At 60.3% G+C, this 18,972-nt stretch overlaps 2 protein-coding genes across 2 annotated transcripts; one reads left to right on the top strand and one right to left on the bottom strand.

The window, feature by feature from the left end:
* Nucleotides 1–2,876: 2,876 nt before the first annotated feature.
* On the bottom strand, nucleotides 2,877–6,712 carry LOC144929400 (HLA class II histocompatibility antigen, DR alpha chain-like). Its single transcript, XM_078848762.1, has 5 exons — nucleotides 6,615–6,712; nucleotides 5,001–5,258; nucleotides 4,266–4,547; nucleotides 3,977–4,127; nucleotides 2,877–3,597 (listed from the first exon to the last, which is right to left on the bottom strand). The coding sequence occupies exons 1-5, from the start codon at nucleotides 6,694–6,696 to the stop codon at nucleotides 3,594–3,596; spliced, it is 777 nt and encodes a 258-aa protein (XP_078704888.1). The 5' UTR covers nucleotides 6,697–6,712; the 3' UTR covers nucleotides 2,877–3,593.
* Nucleotides 6,713–8,532: 1,820 nt separating this feature from the next.
* Nucleotides 8,533–18,972, top strand: LOC144929393 (HLA class II histocompatibility antigen, DRB1 beta chain-like). Its single transcript, XM_078848749.1, has 6 exons — nucleotides 8,533–8,716; nucleotides 9,724–9,993; nucleotides 10,742–11,023; nucleotides 17,673–17,783; nucleotides 17,989–18,012; nucleotides 18,372–18,972. Exons 1-6 carry the CDS (start codon nucleotides 8,611–8,613, stop codon nucleotides 18,383–18,385), a joined length of 807 nt encoding a protein of 268 aa, XP_078704875.1. The 5' UTR covers nucleotides 8,533–8,610; the 3' UTR covers nucleotides 18,386–18,972.

The raw sequence follows: 18,972 nt of genomic DNA on the forward strand, positions 1-18,972 counted from the left end.
GCTCAGAGTGACCCAGGCCGGGGGAGGGGAGGTGTCAGGGCTGGCCTGAGCCCGCGGGGGGGTGAGTGGGGTGGGTGTGAGGCTGCGGCTGGAGGAGCCACTGCCCCATCCCCATCCCCGCTCCCGCCTGTCACCCAGCCCAGCCCGCCTGGCTGCTCCTCAACCTGCCCCATAGCAGCCCAGCATGGCCAGAATCTGCCGGAGACCGATGACGCTGCCCGGAGCCGCGTGCTGATTGGCCGGGAGACGGGGGTTACCTGAGTTCAAGGTGAAGTGGAAGCTTCTGGGGAAAGCCCCGGCTGCTGGGAACCGGGAGGTGGGGAGGTGGGGACGCAGGGCGGAGGGGAAAGGGGGGGTGTGAAGGACTCTGGGCAGCTCACGAGCTCGTCTCTGCCCCCAGCAGAAGTTTTTCCAATCAAAGCTCTGACCTCCCATCCCCCACCATGTCTCTCTGATCTCCCCGGATCCACCTGGCTACAGGACACAGCAAAGATCGTGTTGGGGCTGGGATCTGCAGTGACCCCTGGGCCCTGCTCTGGGTTGCGGCTTTTGAAGGCAGCCTCTGTGCTGCCCAGCTGGCCTACTAGCACTGGCTGTATTTACACATCTCAGCCAGTTCCTTGGAGACTCTTGGGTATAAATGATCCGGGACTGGTGACGTGAGTGTGTCTGATTTTAGCAGCTGCTGCCTCACCTCCTCCTTTGTTAGAGCTGGGAAATTTTCTGGTCCATCCACAGCATCATCAAGGACGGACACAGCCTCCTGCCTCACTCCAAACACAGACAGGAATAGCTACGGGACATTTCTGCCTTTCCTGCTTCACTAGTTACAGTTTCACCATCTGCATCCAGCCCTGGACCTGGACCCGGTTCCAACCTAGGGCTATGTTTGTTCCTGACGTGTTTCTAAGCTGTCTTCTTATTGTCCTTCAAACTATTGGCCATTGGATCCTTTAGTTTCCCTTATCAGTTGCCTACATGTTTACTTGTAACTTATATTCTTTGCCATTTACTTCCTGTTTCCCATCCTCTGTACTGACTGGGCTTTGATCTCCATTCAGCTCAGTGTTTGCATGTTCCAGCCATTCATGCTGTGTTCTTAAAAAGCCTTTTTAACCCAAAGCCTGGACCCCGCTGGTGGCTGTCTGTGAGTGGACTCCTGTGCCCCTGAAGGACTCAATGGGGCTCCCCCCACTCACGGTCGTGGCTGTGTTTGGAGAGCAACGTGCTCCCACCGGCTCAGATGTCGCAGTGGTTAGGGGCCCTCCCTGGTAAAAATGTGACCCGGGTTTCTAGTCTGAGGTCATCTCACGTCAGCTCCCAGACGCTGGCTCTTGTTCTGCTTTGTCTGGGAGACTGACGAGCCCCCTGCTCCCAGAAATCGGCTCCCCGGGTGGGTCCTTACAGACCGGGATTAGGTCACCCCTGAGCCTTGCACAGAACAGGCTCCTTCCATCGCTCACTCACAGGCAGCTTCTCCAGACTTTGAGGCACCTTTGCAGCTCCCCTCTGAACCCGGCTAACGTTTCAGCCTCCTTTCCGCAGGGCCGACGCCAGGGCTGGACACAGCAGCCAGTGACGATCTCACCAGATCCGTGTCCAGAGGTGACACCATCTCCCAGCGCCTGCCCAATATTCCCCTGTTCCTACAGCCCCGGGTCACACCTGCCCCCTAAGCCACAGCATGGCACTGGGAGCTCACACTCAGTTGGGTTCTGCCTTGACCCCCCACGTCCAGTTCAGAGTCTCTACGTCCCAGTGTACAGCCCACCCGACCCCCATCATGTGGGACCCACATCCTCGGTTCCTCCCTGTCCAGCCTGGCACCCGGCTGTGCGAAAACACGTGTGACTGGGCCCAGCTCCCCGCGTGACCCAGCTCGCTGTGTGTAACTGGCCTGTCCCGTCATTACCCCCCACTCCCCAGTCTCGGTGTCCCCACAGACGCACCCCATGGCGGGTTTACATCGTCTCTCGGCTCACCGAGCTATTGACTCGCCCTGGCTCCAGGGCCAGGCCCTGCCAGACCCCACTGGAAACAGCCCCCCCCCCACGTCCAGCCCCCCAGGGCCTCCCCAGCTGGCAGGAGCCCAGGGCCTGTGTCTGGAGCTGCCTGAAGGGACCTGGGAACATTCCCACCAGGGACAGCTGTACGGCCGCAGCCAATGGGAACGCGCAGGAGGCTGGTCGAAGGCTCCAGCGGCCAATGGGAGAGCTTGGTGGGTTGGTGGCATTATTGGGAGCCAGGGGGTCTCCCGGCATGTGCCCGGGAAGGGGTGCGAGGAAGCTGGGCTGGGTCTCGGTGCCATGTTCCGAGGGGGATCTGCCCTTCGCGTCACCGTGACCCCAGCCTGGGGGACATCACCGCAGCACCCGGACAGGCCAGCATCTCTCTGCAGCCGCTTGCCCTGCGGGGTTCGGTCCCGGGGGAGCCTGGCCCATGAGCCCTGCCCTGCCCCAGGGATCCTGACCATAGGATGATTTCAAAGTGCTCCATGGACCATCCCTCAGCCCGAGAGCCCCCACCACCGCCCCAGGAGGAGACCACGTTTCAGACACAGAGAAACTGAGGCACAGGAAGCCTCACAGCTTGCAGCAAGTCAGTGTCACAGTGTCAGCAATAGGAATAGAACCCAGGAGTCCTGGCTCCCATCCCCCCTGCTCTAACCCACTGGACCCCACTCCCCTTCCAGAGCTCGGATAGAACCCAGGAGTCCTGGCCCCTTCCTTAACCCTCATACCAAACTCCCTTAACTCCCGGTATAACCCGGGGCCCCTGGACCGACTCTAGCTGGGCTGGGCTAACACAGGCTGCCGCGGGCTCGGCCCAGACCGACCGGATTTAAAATCATGATAAAAAACTCAGAAACGTCCCCAAAATCCACTTTATTGCTGTTGGCAAAGCTAGATCGAGGGCAGCCGGGCTGTGGACACACACGGGGCACAGGGAGAAGGGGGGCTATACAGGGACTGGGCCCTTTCCACACAGACCCAGCAGGGATGGACCCCGGGGGAGTCACACACGGGTGCCATGGGGCCTTTAGCCAGGGACTAGCGCTGGGACAGTCATGGGCCCGATCCCGCCCCGTGGGGACCCCATTGACCGGGAATGGCCAAATCTGGCCCAAAGCCTGCTGGGTAATGGCTGGAGGGGCTTTACCTGGGGTGACTGACAGCAGCCTCTGGCCAACAGGGGCCGGGCTCGGGGCCCAATCCAGCACCCACTGGAGTCAAGAGAAACCTTCCCCACGATGGCAATGGGGTTTGGATCAGCCCCGTGGGCCCTGCTGCCCCCTGACGAGGGGCCACCCCCATTCCCAGCCCCATGGGGCAGCAGCCCTCTCCCTGGATAGGTGCCCCCTCCCAAGCCCAGCGGGGGTGCAGGGCCCGCCTGAGGGGCCGGCTCCCCAGGGAGTCTCTAGCGGCTTCGCTCGGCGCGGTTACGGGGTCGGGGGGCCCCGCCTGGGTACAGCAGCTGGCACCAATGGGCACGGAGCAGGGGTGCTGGGGGCAGAGCTGGAGGGGGTGGGGGCCGTGAGCGGGTCTCAGAAAGGCATCTGGGAAGGATTCAGGGGCCCCGGCTTCTCCCTGCGTTTATCTGAAAGGCAAAGAGGGTCGGTTACCAGGAGTCCTGGGCCCTGACGTGAGGCTGGCAGGGATCAGGGCCATTCCCCAGCACCTGCAGGGACTCTCTCATTGACATGGGGGGGGGGGGGCTGGGTGGGTTCAGGAGCTGTGGCTGGCTGGGGGCGCACAGTGGGGGGGGGATCTCCCCAGTAGCTGCTGGGTGGGGGAGGGGCTGTGGCTGGATGGCGGAAGCACAGTGGGTGGGGGGTCTCCCCAGGGGGTGCTGGATGGGCTATGGGGCTGTGGCTGGCTGGGGGAAACACAACAGGTGGGGGTCTCCCCGGAGAGTGCTGTGTGGGCCCAGGGGCTGCAGGTGCAGCGGGTGCCCTCCCCAGGCAGCAGCTACTCACAAGGGGCCCCGCGGGTTGCGGGCGGCGTTCATCTTCATGCCCTTGATGATGAGGATGGTGCCCACGATGATGCCGATGATGCCCACGGCCAGGCCCAGGGCGCACACCAGGGTCTCGGTGGTCTCGGGGACGGGGGTGGGCATCTGGGCTTCTGGAGAGAGGGGGAGAGGGACAGGGCACGGAGTGAGGGGGGCTGTTCCCACCCCTCCCTCCCAGGGCTGGGATAGAACCCAGGAGTCCTGGCTCCCAGCCCTGTGCCCAGCGGGGTCCCCGGGCACCCCGGCCTTACCCCAGTGCTTCATGAAGGGCTCAGGCAGCCCCCAGTGCTCCACCCGGCAGTCGTAGAAGTCACCCGAGCTGGGGAGGAAGGGCAGGTAGGAGAACTTGCGGAAGGAGTCACCCTGGCGGGGGTAGAAGTCGGTCTCGTAGACGCCCCCCGTCACCTCCTGCCCGTTCTTCAGCCACGTCATGCTGAGCGCGGGTGGGAAGAACTTGTCCGCGAAGCAGATCAGGACGTTGGGCTCCCCCAGCTCCACGGGGTCTTCGGGGAACACGGTCACCTCAGGGGGCACTGGGGAGACAGGGGTTAGTTGGTCCCATCCCCTGCCCCCCTGAGCCAGCCAGTCCCTGGTGATCATGCTCCAGCTCAGGGGTCTCTCCCCAGGACTGTGGGGGCATCACCGGGGCTGTCCCAGCTCCCTGCCCTGACGACTGATGGGGCAGAAGGGGTAGGGGGGAGAATCCCCCAGGGGCAGGGGCAGGTGCTGGGGAGGGGCAACGAACAGCCCTCAGCAAAGGAGCTGCCCTGGGCCACCAGCCTGGAGGGTGCGAACTGCCCGGGCCCCAGCTGTGTGGCTGCTCGCAGCCCTCGCCAGAGGCTGGGAGGGGATCTAAGCGAGGCCCCACAGTCTTTAGGGTGTCTGGTACTGGGCCCGTGCGTGGCAGGGAAGGTCCATGGGTGAGCAAGGTGTGGGATGGCCCCAGGAAGGGGACGGGGAAGGTGCCCCCCCCCGCCGTGCCGTACCGTTCTGGGCCCGCGAATGGTTGGACCTCTTGATCAGGATCTCCAGGTTGTTCTTCAGCACGGCGATGTTGCCCAGGGCGCCCTGCGCCTCGAAGCTGGTGAACTTGCTGAAGTCGGGCAGGCGCCAGACGGTCTCCTTCCTCTCCAGGTCCACGTGGAAGATCTCGTCCTGGTCGAACTCCTGCATGTACTCGCCAGACTCCTGCTGGGCCAGGTCCGTCCGCTGGTAGAAATTCACCTGGGAGCTCATGTGCTCCACTGTGGGGAGAGGGGCATCAGCAGCAGCCCCCCCACGGGGCATGGTCTCTGGAGGACTTCCCCTACAGCCACAGCCCCCAGCATTCATCCTAGGCTTCCCGCTGCGAGGGGAAAGCAGCCGCAGGGAGCGCAGGGACCCCTGACATCACGCTGGGGCATTGGGGTCAGCGCTGTCTGGGAGGGGACAGGCCCCCGCTGTGCCCCCCCCCACCACTCATTTGTTCTAACAGGTCTCCCATCCAAGTGCATCCGATGCAGTGAGCTGTAGCTCAGGAAAGCTTACGCTCAAATAAATTGGTTAGTCTCTAAGGTGCCACGAGTCCTCCTTTCCATCCAAGTAGTGTCCAGGCCGACACCCACTTAGCTTAGGAAGGGGGATGTCACCCCAGTGCAGAGTGGGGGGTGTCTGGAGTGGGGGTGGGAAGGTTACACATTGTGACTGCAGGACATTTCATTCTCCCGTCTGTGCCGAGGGCTCGTTCCGGGTCCTCGCATCACCACAACCTGGTTCTCGGGACGATTTCAATCCCTGGCCCCCGACACTCACACCCCGGGGATAGTCACTGGGAGACCCGGGAACCCCCCAGCCAGAGACATTAAAGCTGCGCTGGGGGGTCAGACACCCTCCGGGAGGGGGAGGGGTCTGGCTCAGGCCTGAGGTTGGGATTGCCCAGGGCCCAAGGGAGTTGGGCACCTACATCCTAGGGAGTCGTTCGCTGATCCCAGCTCGCCCGGCAGGATCTCACAGAGCGACTGCAAAGGAGGGGACCTGCCACCACTAGTCAAGGAGAGAGTCTGCCCCACAGAGCGCCCCCCCACCGTGGGTCTGAGCCCTGGGGGGACAGGGGACAATGGGGCCAGGCTGGGGAGCGGAGACAGGGGCTCCCTGCTCTGCACAGACGCACTCACTGCTCGGCAGGGTCTGGCCCTGGCGCAGCTCTTTGGGGAACGTTCCCCCATCCCTCCTGGGGGGATCAGCCCCTGAATCCCTGTTGGGGAGGGGGCTGCACCCCTAGGGCAGGGCTGTGTTGTACCCAAACCACAGCGGCTTCCCCACGATCCCTCTGCTGCCCCCGCGCCAGCCTCCCCTGCCCTCCCCCGCTGCCATTGGGGGGGGGGGAGACCCTCCACTCCATGCAGCACGCGCCCTGCCCAGATCAGCCCCCGACCCCTCCCTCAACACTGTGGGGTGAGATTCTCCCTCCCTGCAGCCCCCCTATCTGGCTCCTCCCCATACCCCTCCCTGCCCCGTCAGCCCCCATTGTCCCCCCGAGGGTGGGGGAGCCGGGTACTATGGGGGTCAAGCTGCCCCCCCCAGGCCCAGGCATCACAGCCCCCGCCCCGCCCCGCCCGTACCTCTCACCGCCCCGGTGCCCGGCAGGGCCAGCAGGGTGAGCAGGGCCAGCTGGGCCATGGGGACGCCCCGTCCTGCGCCCATCTCCTCTCCCCGGACACTGGGCTGGGCGCAGGGCTGGCAGTGCTAGGGGGCTGGGGGGCACATGTCACACCCGGGGGGGGGGCAGGGTTGGGGGGCAGCGCCCGGCATTGGCCAGGGGAGCCCGGCCCAGTGGCCCGCACCCAATGGCAGAAATCCCTGCGCCGACCAGGCTGTTACCGGGCAGAGCAGCAGGGCTGAGCCTCGCCGAGAGGAGATGGAGAAGTTGCAGGCAAATCAGGCAAATTAAAAGAACCTCACAGCAGCTGGTATTTTTACATAACTTCAGGATTTCTGAACACTCGGGGTTGGCAATACTGCAAATTCCCACCCAGCCACCTGGGGCCGCGGGCTGAGTCTGCGTGGCAGGCCCAGCGTGGTGTGGCTCTGCCAGCAGCCCAGTGTGGACGCAGCGCAGCCAGGAGGGGTTTATCCCCAGTGTGGACGCAGCGCAGCCAGGAGGGGTTTATCCCCAGTGTGGACGCAGCGCAGCCAGGAGGGGTTTATCCCCAGTGTGGACGCAGCGCAGCCAGGAGGGGTTTATCCCCAGCGTGGGCGCAGCACCTCCCCGCACGGCCCTCGCCCAGTCCACACATGCCCTGCTCTGCAGAGCGACTGTGTGCACAGGGGGCTCGGCGACACAGCGGTGTGCTGGGGTGTGGGGTCACACCTCTGACCCCCGGAGCTCTGTGTGTGTCCCGGGGGTCGTGTCACACCTAACTGCAGAGCTCTGCTGGGATAAGCGTTAAGTGTAGACCAGGCCACAGGCAGGGTTCGGGGAGACCATCCATGGGAGACCGGGACGCCCGGCCATTCCCCTCTGGGGCACTGGTTCCCACCTGGCCTCAGGGTGGGATCCTGGCTGGCTCAGGTGGCGGGATTGGGACACAGGCCCTTTCCCTCGGGTGGATCTGCTGTTAGTGACCAAACTTCCTTCCCCCCGGAGTCTGTCCTGGGCCCCGTGTGTGGCACGCTGGTCCCTGTCCCCTGCCCCAACCCACTGCCTCCTGTCCCCATTGGCACCAACTTGTCCCCCCCACCCCCACAGCTAACGCGGGGTGTTCACACTGCCCCCGGCAGGAGGGGCCGAGAGGGGCTGGCCTGGGACCCAGGAGCCCTGGGGTCATTCCTGGCCCTGCCACAGACTGTGTGTGACCCTGGGCCAGTCACTGACTTCTCTGGGCCTCCCTCCCCAGCTGGGCATTGGGGACAATGGCCCTGCCCCACGGGGGGTGGGGGGTGTATGCGCGCAGCAGAGAGGGGGAGGGGCTCAGAGACAGGGGGGCCAGAGAAGCCCCTTTGGGAGATCGATGGTGGGAGCAGCTGGGAGGCCGAGCTGTGCCTGACCCATGGAGACTGAGCCCCCTGCTCTGGTGGGGTGCCTAGGGGGGCAGGGCTCAGGCCCATGGAGGTGGGGGTGGGGGAAGCTCAGAACTTCTGCCTGTGGGGCCAGCCCCGAACCTTCCACTGGGCCTAAATTTATCCACAACCAGAGACCCCACACACAGACCCGGCCTGCCCCAGCCAGCAGCAGAGGGTCGAGGCACCAGGGGAAGGGGACGGAGGGTCCCAGGCCCGTTGCTGGGGGTCCTGCTCTGGTGGGGGCTGGTCCCTGGCCTGGCCCCGCTCTCCAGCTGCCCCGGGGCCATGGCAGGCACCAGGCGAGTCCTGCAGCCCGACCCCAGACCCTGCTCTGCCCCCTACGAGGGAGAAGTATGGAACCGAGACCTGCTGGGGCCGGCTCTGCCTGGCAACGAATGATGCTGCCCAGACCCGATGCTGACTGGCCCTGGGCTGGGGGTGCCCAATCCCCGGGGCCGTGGGCAGCGTCCCGGGTCTGGTGCTTGGAGCTGGACAGAGAAGGTCTCAGTCTGCGGGGTCCCGACGACTTTCCAGATCTCTCCCTCCTGAGCCGCGATGGGGGCGGGTCGGATCCTGGGGGCCGGGAGCCGCTGGGCTGGGGCTCTGCTCGTGACACTGACGGTGCTGAGAACCCACCTGGCTCATTGCACGGAGCCCCCAGGTGAGCAGAGACCCCAGCGCCCTGGGGAGCCCCGTCCTGGGCAGGCGCTGGGTGTATCTGGGGGTGGGGGGGTGTCAGAGCCCAGCGCCCCGGGGAGCCCCGTCCTGGGCAGGCGCTGGGCGTATCTGGGGGCGGGAATCGGATGCCAGTGCCCTGGGGAGCCCCATCCTGGGCAGGTGCTGGGTGTTTCCGGGGGGGGGGAATTGGACGCCAGTGCCCTGGGGAGCCCCATCCTGGGCAGGTGCTGGGTGTATCTGGGGGTGGGGGGGTGTCAGAGCCCAGCGCCCCGGGGAGCCCCGTCCTGGGCAGGTGCTGGGTGTTTCCGGGGGGGGGGGGGGGGGAATTGGACGCCAGTGCCCTGGGGAGCCCCGTCCTGGGCAGGTGCTGGGCGTATCTGGGGGGGGGTAATTGGACGCCAGTGCCCCGGGGAGCCCCGTCCTGGGCAGGCGCTGGGTGTATCTGGGGGTGGGGGGGTGTCAGAGCCCAGCGCCCCGGGGAGCCCCGTCCTGGGCAGGCGCTGGGTGTATCTGGGGGTGGGGGGGTGTCAGAGCCCAGCGCCCCGGGGAGCCCCGTCCTGGGCAGGCGCTGGGTGTATCTGGGGGGGGTCAGACCCGACATGCCTTGGGGTCCCCTGTCCTGGTGTCCTGTCTGCTCAGTGTCTCCCCCGTTCTCTGTGTCCCCTCCCGGAGGTGCTGGGACGAGGGGGCTGGGGGCTGCCGCACCCCCCGGATTGAAGCGGTTTCCCTCCCACACGGGGGTCACGGTTCGGGTCAAGGGCTCTCAGCACCCCCCCCCCGGTACACATGGGCCCAGCGCCCCCCCGCTCGGTGTTACCGTCACTGCCCCCCCCCCCGTCCATGCCCGCCTGGGTCCGGGGCTGGGGGGGCGGCTACGGGCTCGTGGGCGCTCCCGGAGGATTTGGGCCCCCCCGGGGGCAGCAGGGGGCGGGGCGGGGCGGGGCGCCTGAGCCGAGCCGAGCCGAGCCGAGCCGAGCCCGTCCCCCCCAGGGCGGTACGTGTACCAGCAGAACGCGGAGTGTCTGTTCACCAACGGCACCGAGCGGGTCCGGTTCCTGGACCGGTACCTCTACAACGGGCGGCAGTACGTCCACTTCGACAGCGAGCTGGGGGTGTTCGTGGCGGACACGGAGCTGGGCCGGCCCGACGCCGAGTATTGGAACAAGGACCCGGCGATCCTGGCGTACGCGCGGGGGGAGGTGGACACGTTCTGCCGGCACAACTACGGGGTGGACGCGCCTTTCACCGTGGCCCGGAGAGGTGAGTGCGGGGGCGGGGCTCCGGGGGGGCGGGGCCGGAGAGGTGAGTGCGCGGGGGGGGGGCTCCTCCGCTCTGCCCCCCCCCCCAGTTATCTCCATGCTCCGGCTCTTGGCCGGGGGGGGCTGAGCTGCTCCTGCGCCGGGGGGCGGCAGGGGGCGGGGTCACGGGCAGGGGGCGGGGCCCAGGGAGCGGGGGGGGGCGGCGGGGGCCGGGGTCACCCAGCGGCAGGAGCAGGCGGGAACCCGGCGCTGGGGCGGGGACGTCTCTTCCCTTCGCCTTCCCCCCCCCCGCCCGTCCCGGCCCCCCCCGGGTCTGGCTGCGGCGCCCCCTCTCTGCAGGCCGGGGACTGACCCTCCCCCCCGCCCCTCTGGGGGTTCAGCTCCCAGCACCCCCCACTCAGACCCCCCTCGGGGCAGGCGGCTGCTGCGGCTCCTACCCCCCTCCCTGGGGTGGGCGGGGCCGGACGATGGGGCAGAACTTTCCCCTCCCCCCAACCCTGCCCCTCCCCCCTTGGGGTGCCCCTGGCAGGAGGGTGGGGGCAGCCCCTGGTCCCTGGGCCGAGACCCCGTTTCCCTGGGCCCCGAGGGTCAGACAGTCCCTGGCTCTGTCCCCATGGGGGTGACAGGACGCGACTCCCCTCGGGCCCTTTCTGCTGATCCTGGAGCTGGGGCCTTTCCCTGGGGGACGGGGGGGTCACCCTGCTCTGTCTCCAGCCCCTATCCCAGCCCCTCCCCTTCTCTCCCCCCAGTTCAGCCCAAGGTGAAAGTTTCCCCCACAACATCGGGGTCTGGGTCCCACTCCCACCTGCTGGTTTGCTCCGTGACGGGGTTTTACCCCGGGGGGATCGAGATCAAGTGGCTGAAGAACGGGCAGGAGCAGACGGCCGGGGTGGTGTCCACGGAGCTGCTCCAGAACGGAGACTGGACCTTCCAGATCCTGGTGATGCTGGAGATGAGCCCCCGGCGCGGGGACGTCTACACCTGCCAGGTGGAGCACATCAGCCTGCAGGACCCCCTCAGCGTGCACTGGGGTAAGAGCCTCTGGGTGTGGGGCAGCCCCTGAGCCCGCAGGGGCAGCCCTCGCTCTGTGGAGCCCCCAGGGGATGGGCCTGGGGCAGAGCGCTCACATGAGCCCTGCTAACCCAAATCTATCAACCTGGGCTGGGAGCTCACTTCCACGGGCTCCAAAACACTGTGTAGACACAACCTGAGTGGGGCAGTGTTAGGGTTTCCTCCCCACTCTGAACTCTGCGGTGCAGATGTGGGGACCAGCATGAAAGACTCCCTAAGCTTATATTCCACCAGCTTAGGTTAAAACTTCCGCAAGACACAAATTCCTTCCCTCGTCCTTGGACGGTATTGCTGCCTCTACCAAGTGATTTAGACAAAGATTCAGGAAAAGGACCACTTGGAGTTCCTATTTCCCCAAAATATTCCCCCAAGCCCCTTCACCCCCTTTCCTGGGGAAGCTTGAGAATAATCTACCAACCAGTTGTCTTTAATAAAAGTACAGACCAGACCCTTTATGGTTAGGACACTAAAATTAATTAAGTTTTTAAAAGAAGAACTTTATTATAAAGAAAAAAGTAAAAGAAGCATCTCTGTAAAATCAGGATGGAAGGTAATTTTACAGGGTAATAAAAAGATTTAAAACACAGAGGATTCCTCTTTAGGCTTAACTTTACAAAAACAGGAATAAACATCCCTCTTAGCATAGAGAACATTTACAAGCTAAAACAAAAGATAATTTAACACATTTTCTTGCTATTACTTACAATTTTTGTAATTTTAGATGTATCATTTTAGTAGGAGCTGGGTTACCTGCTTGGTTTTTTTCTTTGTCCTGAGAGGGAACTAAACAAAAAGCACAAACAAAACCTGCCCCGCCCCCCATTTGAAAGTATTTTCTTTCCCCATTGGTCCTTCTGGTCAGGTGCTCTTAGCACAGGCTCAGACATGAGTGTCACCTTAAGCTGGTTAAAGGCCTTCTGGCACTCTTCAGTTCCCTGAACGGCATTTGGCTGGGTTTTTTTGGTCAGCTCTGTTAGTGGGGCAGCGATTTGGCTGCATTGCGGTACAAATCGCCTGTAATATTTGGCCAAGCCTAAGAAGGATTGGACCTGGTTTTTTGACTTTGGGACAGGTCACTTTTGGATAGCATCCACTTTGGCCTGTAGGGGGTTGATAGTTTCTTGACCCACCTGGTGTCCAAGGTAAGTCACTCTGTTTAAGCCTATTTGACACTTTTTAGCCTTAACAGTTAGTCCTGCCTTTCTTATGCGCTTGAAGACTTTCTGGAGATGCTCCAGGTGTTTTGCCCATGAATCAGAAAAGATGGCCACATCGTCAAGCTAGGCGACTGCAGATTCTCCCAATCCCGCTAGGAGACTATCTACAAGTCTCTGGAAGGTGGCGGGTACATTTTGCAGCCTGAAAGGGAGCACATTAAATTTATACAGCCCTACATGGGTGGTGAAGGCTGACCTTTCCTTGGCGGATTCATCTAGCGGTACCTGCCAGTACCCCTTGGTTAAGTCCAAGGTAGAGATGAACTGGGCCCATCCCAGTTTCTCTAATAGGTCATCTGTGCGTGGCATTGGATAGTTGTCTGGGCGAGTTACAGCATTTAGCTTATGGTAGTCCACGCAAAAGCGTATTTCCCCATCTGGTTTGGGAACTAGAACCACTGGAGATGCCCATGCACTTTTAGAGGGGTGGATTATACCCATCTGTAGCATGTCCTGGATCTCCCGTTCTATAGCAGTTTTGGCTTGAGGAGCCACCCGGTAAGGTTGGGCTCTAATTGGGCGAGCATTCCCTGTGTCAATGGAGTGGTATGCCCGTTCAGTCAGTCCTGGGGTGGCTGAGAACATTGGCGCGTAGCTAGTGCACAGCTCCTGGATGTGCTGTCGCTGCGTACGCCCAAGGGTCACGGAGAGCTTCACCTCTTCCACACCATCCGCACTTTTCCCTTCGTAGTAGACACCTTCGGGCCACTCAGCGTCATCTCCTCCCTGGGCTGTAAACTGACAAACCTTTAATTCTCTGGAATAAAAGGGCTTTAGAGAATTAACATGGTACACCTTGGGCTTTCGGTTTGAGGTGGTGGATGCTATGAGATAATTAAAGATAAACCCCTCCCATTTCTGCTTCACCAGCTGCAATGGCCCCTTAACTTCACGGCCATATACAAGTTCAAATGGTGAAAACCCTAAACTGGGATGTGTTACAGCCCTGTAGGCAAAGAGCAACTGCTGCAACACTAGGTCCCAATCATTGGAGTGCTCATTTACGAATTTACGTATCATGACCCGCAAAGTTCCATAAAACTTCTCCACCAGGCCATTTGTTTGATGGTGGTAAGGAGAGGCAACCAAGTAGTTCACCCCATGAGCTTCCCAAAGGCTTTTTATGGTCCCTGCCAGGAAATTAGTTCCCAAATCCATAAGGATGTCGGAGGGCCAAACTACCCTGGCAGAAATGTCTGTTAAGGCCTGGCACACACTTTTAGCCCTGGTGTTGTTGCTTAGAGCTACTGCTTTCGGCCATCGGGTGGCAAAATCCATGAAAGTCAGTCTGTACTGCTTCCCTCTGGGTGTCTTTTTCGGGAAAGGACCCAGAATATCCACAGCTACTCGCTGAAATGGAACCTCAATGATGGGGAGTGGCTGGAGAGGGGCTTTGACCTGGTCTTGGGGGTTTTCCACTCTTTGGCACACCTCACAGGACTGGACGTAAGTAGAAACGTTCTTGTCCATTCCCTCCCAGTGGAATGACCTCCCCAAATGGTCTTTGGTCCTGTTCCCCCCAGCATGGCCTCTAGGATGATCATGGGCTAAGCTCAAGAGCTTTTCCCAGTATTTAGTTGGAACTACCAACTGTCTCTGAGGATGCCAGGTTCCTGGTGTCCACCAGAAAGAGTTTCCTTGTATAAAAGTTCTCGTTCTACCACAAACCGGGATCGATTAGCAGAGTTGAGAGGCGGTGGGTTGCTCCGTGCCACTGTCCAAGCTCCCTGGAGGCTTTCATCTGTTTCATGTTCGGTCTGGAACTGTTCCCTTGATGCTGGAGACCTCAGTTCCTCACTGGATGGTGGGCCTGGGCTTGGTCCCTCGGGAAGCGACGCAAGGGACGAGGCTGGTTCCGGGGACGGTGACCCGCTCTCCGTGGGTGCGCTAGGTTGGGCTTCAGGCTCCGGTGGAGCCTCTTGCGCTGGTTTAGCTGCTGCTGCCAGGGTGGGCTTGGTGGGGCCCTCTGGTGTTGGGGTTGCAGACGGGGTTGCAAGCGCTGGACTCAGGGCTGGCAATGGTTCTGGTGCTGGGTGCTCCGCCCGTTCCGGTTCTGGGCCTGGCTCTGGCTGGGTCTCTGGGACTGGATCCACTACGGCCGTTGCAGACGTTGGCCTGGGGTCCGGTTCCACCACCTCAGTCTGGGTCTCTGGTAGCACAGACGGGGCCCTAGTGGAAGGCTCAGCAACAGGGATAGGTGTGAAGGCTTGCTTAGCCTGGCTGCGGGTGACCATTCCCACCCTCTTGGCCTGCTTCACATGGTTGGCCAAGTCTTCCCCCAGCAGCATGGGAATGGGATAATCATCATAGACTGCAAAAGTCCACATTCCTGACCAGCCCTGGTACTGGACAGGCAACTTGGCTGTAGGCAAATCGAAAGAGATGGACTTGAAGGGTTGAATCGTCACTTGGACCTCTGGGTTGATGAAGTTGGGGTCCACTAAGGATTGGTGGATAGCTGACACCTGTGCTCCAGTGTCCCTCCACGCGGTAACTTTCTTCCCGCCTACACTCACAGTTTCCCTTCGCTCTGAGGGTATCTGGGAGGCATCTGGGCCTGAGGACCTTTGGTGTGTCCCAGATGCAATGAACTGTAATCTGTTGGGGTTCTTGGGGCAGTTGGCCTTTACATGCCCCAGCTCGTTACATTTAAAACATCGCCCAGCTGACGGGTCACTGGGGCGAGGTGGATTGCTGGAGAATGATGTGGTGGGACGATAAGGTGTCTGGGGTTTTCCTTGGGGTGTAGGTGGGGCCTTGGGCTGCCCCCGGTGGTATGGTGTGGTCTCAGTGTCTCCCTTCTGGTATCCGCCCAAACTGCGACCAGGGCTGTTCCTCTCTGGTACCGCCACCTGTTTTGTTCCGATTTGCCCTGCCTCTCTGACGGTCTGGGACTGCTCGTATTGATCAGCATAAGAAGCAAGACTTTCTGCTGAGTTAATTTTTTTATCCCATCAACACTGTTTTACATCATCATTGGCCATAGTCAGGAACTGCTCCTGTACAACCAAATCACACATTCCTTCAAAGCTAGTTACACCCCTTCTTTTGACCCATTTATCTAACAGATCCTTTATCGGGTTTACATAAGCCACATTACTTAGTCCAGCCCCTCTCTTAAGGGCTCTAAATTTTACTCTGTAAGTTTCAGGTGGAATTTAAAATTGTTTCAAAACCAAATCCTTAAATTTACCATAGTCAGAAGCATCCTTAATAGGCATTTTGTTGAATATGTCCAGAGCTCTTCCAGTTAATTTTGCTACCAATGTGGTCATCTTGTGATCTTTAGGAATTGCTTGGAGGGTGCACAGTCTCTCAAAGGTGAAGACATATTCAGTAATATCACTGGATTCATCATACTATGGACATAGTCACTCCCATTTGTGGATTTTTGGGGAATTGGAGCCAGCTGCTGAAGGGTTCTGTCTTTTCAACTCCATAACAGCCAGTTCATGCTTCCGAGCCTCAATCTGGGCCTGTATTTCTTTGTCTTTTAACTCCAGATCTCTTTTATGGGCAGCCTCCTCTCTGGCTGTTTCTGCCTCCATAGCTCTCTTGTGGGCAGCCTCCTCCCTGGCTGTTTCTGCCTCCAAGCATTTTGCCTCCTTCCTCTCCTCCGCGTCCAACTTCAAGCACTTTAAGGCCATTTGTCTTTCATGTTCTTTCCGTCTCTCTTCAGCTTCCTATCTGGCTAATTCTAGTTTCTTTTGGACCTCACTTTCCATCATCCCAGCCTTCCTGTGCTTAGCCTAGCCTAACCTGAGAGCTAGAAAGAAAGAAAAAAAAAAAGCTTCTCAATTCCCTTGCAGGAACTTAACTACTCTGCCTTCAGGCAGAGAAAAAAACCTCCAGCTGCTCTCAGCTAAAAAAAAACCTCCCTGGTTTTCAAGCACAAAAGAAAAAAAAATGTCCTTTTAATATCCTCAGGTCTCTGCTTCTGGTTCAAAATGATCCCACCGCGCTGCCACCATGTCAGGGTTCCCTCCCCACTCTAACTCTGGGGTACAGATGTGGGGACCCGCATGAAAGACTCCCTAAGCTTATATTTTACCAGCTTAGGTTAAAACTTCCCCAAGGCACAAATTCCTTCCCTTGTCCTTGGACGGTATCGCTGCCACCACCAAGTGATTTAGACAAAGATTCAGGAAAAGGACCACTTGGAGTTCCTATTTCCCCCAAATCTCCCCCCAAGCCCCTTCACCCCCTTTCCTGGGGAGGCTTGAGAATAGTCTACCAACCAATTGTCTTTAATAAAAGTACAGACCAGACCCTTTATGTTTAGGACACTAAAATCAATTAGGTTCTTAAAAGAAGAACTTTATTATAAAGAAAAAAGTAAAAGAAGCACCTCTGTAAAATCAGGATGGAAGGTAATTTTACAGGGTAATAAAAAGATTTAAAACACAGAGGATTCCCCTTTAGGCTTAACTTTAAAGTTACAAAAACAGGAATAAACCTCCCTTTTAGCATAGGGAAAATTTACAAGCTAAAACAAACGATAATTTAACACATTTTCTTGCTGTTACTTACAATTTTTGTAATTTTAGATGTATCATTTCAGTAGGAGCTGGGTTACCTGCTTGGTTTTTTTCTTTGTCCGGAGAGGGAACAAAACAAAGAGCACAAACAAAACCTCCCCTCAGATTTCCCCATTGGTCCTTCTGGTCAGGTGCCAACTAGGTTAATTGAACTGATTAACCCCTTACAGGTAAAGGAGGGATTTTATGCTACCCTTAGCTGTATGTTTATGACAGGCAGTGACAGGCCTGGGAGAGGAGAAAAGTCTCCATAATTATGACTGGTCTGGAGAAGGGAGATCACAGCACAAGGACAAGGGGAGACTCAGTGGAAGGGAAAGGGGGCAAATTCACACCTGGTAAAAGGAAGGACGTTTCCCACACACTGTGTAGTTAGCCTGTGGAACTCACTGCCAAAGGATATAACTGCACCCAAGAACAGAGCAAGGTTCACACAGAGACGGGCTATTTCTGTGTCTCACAGACTATTCAGGGCTAGACTCAGAGCTGTCCCTTGGGTAGGGCGAATCAGGGCAACCACTCTGGGCCCTGCGGGCCGGTGCGATTGGCCAGCGTGGTCACTCCCGGAAGAGAGACAAATCTGTCACTTCCCCCCATGGGCCTCGCACCCCCCTAGGGACGGCCCTGGCTAGACGAGTTCATGCTGACAATGGGCAGGGATATCAGACCTCACGCTGCAGGGTCTGAGCCGATCTCTGACAATCACAGACCAGGAGGAGCCCTGACATGGGGCAGATTGTCCCACAGCTGATCCTGCGGGCTCTGCCCCGGCCGGCGCTGGTCACTGGTGCGGACGGGAGCCTGGCCCGGAGGCCCCTGGCTCTGACCCAGCCCGTTCCGTGTCCCTGTTTCAGAGGCGCAGTCTGACTCCGCCAGGAGCAAGATGCTGACGGGCGTTGGGGGCTTCGTGCTGGGGCTGATCTTCCTGGTGCCGGGACTCCTCATCTACCTGAAGAATAAGAAAGGTGAATGGCTCCGGGCGGGGGCGGGGCACCAGGGTGTCTCTGGAGGGATGTGGGGCTGGGGGGGCTCAGGGGAATCTGGGGGCCGAGGGGGCTGGGGTCCTAGTGAGGGGTGTTCCATGCCATGGGACAGGGGCTGGAGCTTTGACCCCCAGGATCCGGCTCCTCCCCGCCCAGGGCTTTGACCATCTCTCTCTTTGTTTTTCAGGGCGCCCCGTTCCCCAACCTGCAGGTAATTTCAATCCCCCTCCCCCTGTTAAACCCGCCTACCCCACACTGACCACAGGCTGCCTGGGACACCCGTGGGGCGGCTGCTTCTGCCCCTCGGCCCATGACACCCGCCCGGCTCAGCCCGGGGCAATGGGGCGTTGGCATCGCGGAGGAGGAGTCTGCGGCTCCCTCGGTCCCCGTTCAGGCCGATCCCCGAGCTGCTCCCGGGGGCAGAGGGTCCTGAGTCCTGCCGAGCATCGCCCAGCCCTGCGGCTGCCGGGCAGAGTCCCTGGGGGTGCCCTGGGGCCTGGCAGAGAAAATCCCCCGTCCCTCCCACTAGCCCCACGGCCAGGGGCTGATTTCTCTCCCCTCTCCCTGCAGGGCTCCTGAGTTAGACCCTGGGCGTCGGATCCCCCGGCCGGCAGGAGTTTCCGTCCGTCTCTCCCAGCCCCTCGCCCAGCCCGGAGAATGCAGAACCTGGGGCCGGTCCCTTCCCGTCCCCGTCTGCTCCCCGCGCTCTGCCCGGCTCCAGCCCGCGCTGCCCCCGCCTGGGGACCCGTCCCTGCCCCTCAGTCCCCACAGGGTCCTGGGGGGACTCTGTCACGCTGTCGAGTGGCTCACGAGTGTGGGTACCAATCTCAGGGCACAGTTAGTACCTGGGGCACCAACCGCAAATTGGCTGAGTTCTGTCCTGAGATTTCACCAAAGTATCGGGTGTGAACTCCGCAGGCCCGGTAACGATGTCACTGTGGGGCCACAGACAGTCCCCTTGGGCTCTCCCATCTGTCTGGCCACCCCGGCCAGCCTGCCTTTGTGATCGATCAGTCACCCCTTCCCCCACAAATCACAGCAATATTCAGGTCTCTCCCTGTCCCAAAGGACCAGTCGCTTTCCCCAGGTCAGTAGCGCCTTCGGTCCCACTCCACAGACAACGCTTGTAGCCAATCCTGCAATAACCTCAGTAAAGACTTGTTAACGGAGA

Source organism: Lepidochelys kempii, chromosome 14 (genome assembly GCF_965140285.1).
Source record: "Lepidochelys kempii isolate rLepKem1 chromosome 14, rLepKem1.hap1, whole genome shotgun sequence".
In the NCBI taxonomy this organism is placed as follows: Eukaryota; Metazoa; Chordata; order Testudines; family Cheloniidae; genus Lepidochelys; species Lepidochelys kempii.

What these genes read in the sequence shown, in the direction of transcription:
- LOC144929400 (XM_078848762.1), bottom strand. Translation starts at nt 6,696, where the DNA reads ATGGGCGCAGGACGGGGCGTCCCCATGGCCCAGCTGGCCCTGCTCACC. An exon ending in GGGCACCGGGGCGGTGAGAG is followed by an intron (nt 5,259 to 6,614) that starts GTACGGGCGGGG and finishes CTCTCCCCACAG; the next exon opens with TGGAGCACATGAGCTCCCAG. An exon ending in CCATTCGCGGGCCCAGAACG is followed by an intron (nt 4,548 to 5,000) that starts GTACGGCACGGC and finishes CTGTCTCCCCAG; the next exon opens with TGCCCCCTGAGGTGACCGTG.
- LOC144929393 (XM_078848749.1), top strand. Translation starts at nt 8,611, where the DNA reads ATGGGGGCGGGTCGGATCCTGGGGGCCGGGAGCCGCTGGGCTGGGGCT. An exon ending in TTTCACCGTGGCCCGGAGAG is followed by an intron (nt 9,994 to 10,741) that starts GTGAGTGCGGGG and finishes CTCTCCCCCCAG; the next exon opens with TTCAGCCCAAGGTGAAAGTT. An exon ending in CTACCTGAAGAATAAGAAAG is followed by an intron (nt 17,784 to 17,988) that starts GTGAATGGCTCC and finishes TTTGTTTTTCAG; the next exon opens with GGCGCCCCGTTCCCCAACCT.